Raw genomic sequence first — 4,676 nt, 5'->3', positions numbered from 1 at the left:
TGAGCACACAAGGAGCAGGAGGACTCCTTGGCCAGGACACCACAGAATAGTTGGGCTGTCCACACCTATTTGGCTCAAGCACCTCCCAGGCTTCTGTTCTACCTGCTCTGATCAACAGCTCCATCCTGCTTCACACCCAGTGCAGTGTGTTAACAATGGTCTTGTCAAAATCAGATTTAACCACTGGTGACAGAGTGTTCCTTTACAGAAAACAGACAAGCACAGCTCATTTCAGAAGCATATTTGCAGTTCAACTATAAGCAAGGGCTGGAGTTAAGCCAGGTCAGTTTTTCCTACCACACTAAAAACACATCAAAATGCCTCCATCACTTCTCATGGTGGCCAAATCACTCCCAACAGTGCTCTGACCCCAGAAAAGTGTTCGAGCTACAAACCAGATGAACAGAAAAGAGTCCTGAAAAACCTTCCTTCCACTTCCAGAACAAAAAAAAAAAAAGGGTGAGGAAAGCAATCAGAGCTACTGCAGCAGAACTAAAGGGGGAGTTACCACAGCTAAACCCAGTTTCTTTTGGGTGGTGTGTGGAGTTTATGAAAAATAAAGAAGTTCTACTCAAACTGTAGCAGTTTCTCACTAGGATCCACTCAGCACCTCTGCTCCTCGCTCAGGCTCTAGAGCACAGCCCTGAGGAATCCCAGAACTGCCAGGAAAACCCCAAAGAGCCCCCCCAAGGCCTTCCCATAGCCTCCCAGAGCTTCCTAAAAAAAACTGAGGAGAACCCTTTTAAAGTGTGAACCAGGTCTGAAGGCAGGACAAGCTAGAGTCTGATTCTCATCTGCCCCTGGGAGGCCTTCAAGGTGGGTCTGTGCTGACTGGAACCAGCCAGGCAATGGCTTTTGTCTCAGCTCTGAGCCTTTCCCACCCTCACAAAGAAACCATAAATCCTCCTTCAGTTCCTCTGCCAGCACAGTGCTGTTACTGTACCCTGTGGCACAAAGTGACCACGCTGGAAAGAGATTTGAGATTAAAATGTAGCATTGTGCCAACTCCTCTGTCCAACCTGGATCACAATCCAACATAAGAACAACTGCTTACTGCTCAGTTTCTGGTTAGACTTCATCCCCCCATGGCAAAGCTGCCAGGAAAAAGGGGAGCATTAGAACTCCAGCGTGCAGGGATATGACAGATTTTTTTTCTTTTAAAGATCAGACTAGAAAAATACTTTTAGCTGTATGTTAACACAGTCAAAGCTGGTTTTGAAGCATTCAAATAGAATCAACAGGAATAGGTGAATAAAAGCCTTACAGAACACATTGCCAGCACTTGAAATGGAAAATCATATCACTAAAATAAACTTTCAGAACAAAGTTGGAGGGTGGTTCTCAAATTTACTCAGTCCAAACAGAGCCAGTTTTATTTATCCAGAAGCTACTCTCACCTGTCAAGTTACTGAGCCAGTGAAATTGTGTCTTTACTGAGATGAGGGAAGAAGGGGCCAAGCAAGCACATGGTCCACCATTCCTTAGAGGAGCACGTGGGGCAGTAGTGCTTGAGAAAAATAATGCTACAAACCCTTCTGCCTTCCCAGTAAATCCAGCTCTGCGGGATTCACCCTAAATTTGAATACTGGTTAATGGCAAAGTACCTGGATTCATGCACAGGAGCTGTGGAAGTTTGTTTCCTGGACAGGACAGGAGTTTTCCTTCTTGCAGTGTTTACTGTGTTATACAGAACTGCCGACAGTGAAAGAAAACAAAATTCTCAGTTAAAACACAGTCCTCCCAAAGGGGCACTCCCCTGGGATACCAACCAGAGGCCAGTCTCCCACCCCAGCCAGCTGGTGGGATGGTGTGTGAGCATTTCCAGCCAGGAATCCTCTGCCACACGAAGCCACACAAAGCCCTGGAGCAGCAGATGAACTGCAACAGCCAAGGAGGGAAGTACAGCAGCCTGCCCACGGAACCTCTGCACGTTCACAATCCATCTACACCCAGGAGACTGCAGGGGCAGGGCGTGAGCAGCTCAGCACAGCTGCCACCTCGCACTTGCGAAGCTGTCACACACACAGCTCGAGGCCTGTGGCTACCAGCCTGAACGGCTCGTGGCCTTAATTCAACAAGGAACATTTCCTGAAGCTGTGTTTTCGTAGCATCTCATGTGAGAAAAAAGTATTTCAGAGCATCTAACAAGAATGAGGTGGAGGTGAGACTGCCTCTCACAGATGAGGTATATGCTAAATAGAAACAATGCTGCAATATTCACACGGGACCTGAGGAACTTGTACTGAATATCAACAAGGAAGAGGCACCTTCACGTTCCTGACAGAAACCACCAGGAGGAACTGAAGGCCAAAGGCATTTCTTCCCAGTCTGGTTGGGCTGCCACTCTTAACGAAGATTAGCCAGCCCCAAGGATGTCTTGTGGGAGTGAGGACTTGGAATATGGAATTGTGAGAGGATCTCATTGAAAAGGCACGAGGAAGAAGCATAAAGTTTTAGGTTAATGAGATTCATCCTATCTCCAATTGCTGAGTGGGACAAAAAAAGCCTGTACAGGTTGGGATTTTTGAAAGAAAACGCTGCAGAAAAAGCCTTTAACAGCAAAAGCAGGAAAAGAAAAGTAAAGCTATTTTCAAATTATTAAAATGCTCAACATTTATACAGCAAAATGATATTAAAAACAGCAGCAGACAAAGTACGTCCCATCACCATGGGCAAGGGACAAGTAAAATGTTTATAAGGTTAACTATAAAACAATTTTACAACCAAAATATGAACAGGCCAGTTCAAGTATATATATATATACAGAATATATTAAAATCATATAAATTATATATTTATACAAAGGGCACAAATATAGCAAAGAGCTATAGTTGATTAAACAGAACTGAGCGTGAATGATCGATGTCATCTAGAGATGTTATAATTTTCTCCCAAATTATATTTTTTTATTTTATTTTTTTTAAAAAAAGCTTGGATAGATTGATACCTCAGATACCAAGAGTACAGAAAGCAAAAGGAAAACAAACCCACAAATCAAAGAGTTATCACTCTGCATGAAATGAAACTAACAGTGGGCGGGGTACACCTCATATGAAATTCTGATTTAATTATTACCATAGCAAACATTTATCAGCTCTCTTAAAAAGTCAGGAATTTCAAGTGATCCACTTCAGATGTACCACCCTGGTGCATATATTTGATTAATGTCATTTGATTTGCAAACATTTGAAAAGAAATAAATAAAAAATGGATACAAACACATCTCAATCTGCAAAAAAAAAAAAAAAGGGGACAGATGGCAGCAAGTTGAAAACCAAACAGAAACACTGAGCTGAACTAGACACGTGCTCTCCTGACAGCATTTTGCTAGAAGGTGAGCTTAAAAAAATAACTTATTAATTGCTTTATTTCAAAATATAACAGCGTATAACCACAACCCACTGAAGCACTTGAGAATCTAAAGTCTCATCCATGGGCTTATATTTAAACATGACCTAAGTGCTCCCCTGAATTCAGGTCTCTGTACATGAGTTCTGTGTAAACTGTGCCTAAATATTCTGTGTTGCTGCGGCACCACCCCTTAATTAACACAGGTTTGAAAGGCTTGCTACATCTCAATGAACCCAACGGCCCTGGGCATGCGAGGAGCAGGTAGGGCAAGCTAAGTTAAGCAGACATAAAAAGGCCAGACTGCACATATACAGAACACCAGCTTAAAGACCAGAACTGAGAATGTAAAAACAAGTAAAGCAGTTTCACCAGAGGCAGGTTAAAGAGGAAGGGAGGAGGAAAGGGGAAAAAAAAAGCCATATACTATATATAAAGAACAGTGGATATCTATTACACTGAAAGGAAATCAATGCAGACAGGATTTCCTCAGTTTCAAGTAATCTTTTCTTTGATGCCTTTTTGGCCAGCTGCGTTATACCGTAAGAGATAGTTTAATAGCTTTTATAGTCTGCAATTTAGGCAGCTGATTTTTTTTAACTTACATATCCAATTATCTCTAGTGAACATTCACCTACGGTTGTCCACACATTCTGCATTGGCTCCTTGAGAAACTATTCAAGTTAAATTATATTGCAAATTAAAGACAGGTACATTCTGCGTGTTCTTTCTAGATTTGAAAAATAGCTTTTAAAGGCTTGTCAAAGTTTAGAAGAAAAAATGTTTTCCATTAAAAAAATCTTAGCTTAAAAAAATCATTAAGACACCTTTTTTTTTTTTCTGATCCAGGGTACTAATAAAAAGATTACAAATATACTACAATTTGACCAAGAAGACTTCATGAATATGCTGCTTTTGAGCATGCAACACCACCGATCTCTGTCAAGTTCCAGGTATCAATGTATACCAATTCCACCACGGTCCCTTCTCAAGCCCCTTGTCGGTTCCCCGTCCCCACCCTACCACCCTAATTAATACCATTATAAAAAAAGGTAAAATCTAAGAGTTAGTGGCAAAAATCTTCACAGTAAGTTGTTACAGAAAACGTTATCGCAGGCATCAGTCGATGGGGCCCTGAAAAATGAGCTTGACGCAGTTGTGCTCCCCGGCCAGCTGCGTGGCACAGAAGGGGCAGGCGGCGTGGAAGGCGTGAGTCCCGTGGGGCAGAGGGATCTGAGACCAGTACTTGGCCGACTTCTCGGAGCAGACGTGTCCGCAGGGGGTGAAGGCATGGGTGGGGGGCCCGGCGTCCACGTAAAACCCCGCCT

The 4,676-nt window shown here is 42.8% G+C and overlaps 1 protein-coding gene across 1 annotated transcript in view; it reads right to left on the bottom strand.

Moving 5' to 3' along the window:
• Positions 1–4,467: 4,467 nt before the first annotated feature.
• LOC103771788 (E3 ubiquitin-protein ligase pellino homolog 2-like) overlaps positions 4,468–4,676 on the bottom strand; it is a gene marked incomplete at its 5' end in the record, with an annotated part of 43,726 nt that continues 43,517 nt past the window's right edge. Inside the window, one exon of the mRNA XM_008939099.1 lies at positions 4,468–4,674. Coding sequence (XP_008937347.1) covers positions 4,468–4,674 — 207 coding nt within the window. The remainder of the gene's footprint in view (positions 4,675–4,676) is intronic.

Source organism: Merops nubicus, unplaced genomic scaffold (assembly GCF_000691845.1).
Source record: "Merops nubicus isolate BGI_N331 unplaced genomic scaffold, ASM69184v1 scaffold5314, whole genome shotgun sequence".
In the NCBI taxonomy this organism is placed as follows: domain Eukaryota; kingdom Metazoa; phylum Chordata; class Aves; order Coraciiformes; family Meropidae; genus Merops; species Merops nubicus.
This window is presented reverse-complemented; position numbering and strand designations above follow the sequence as displayed.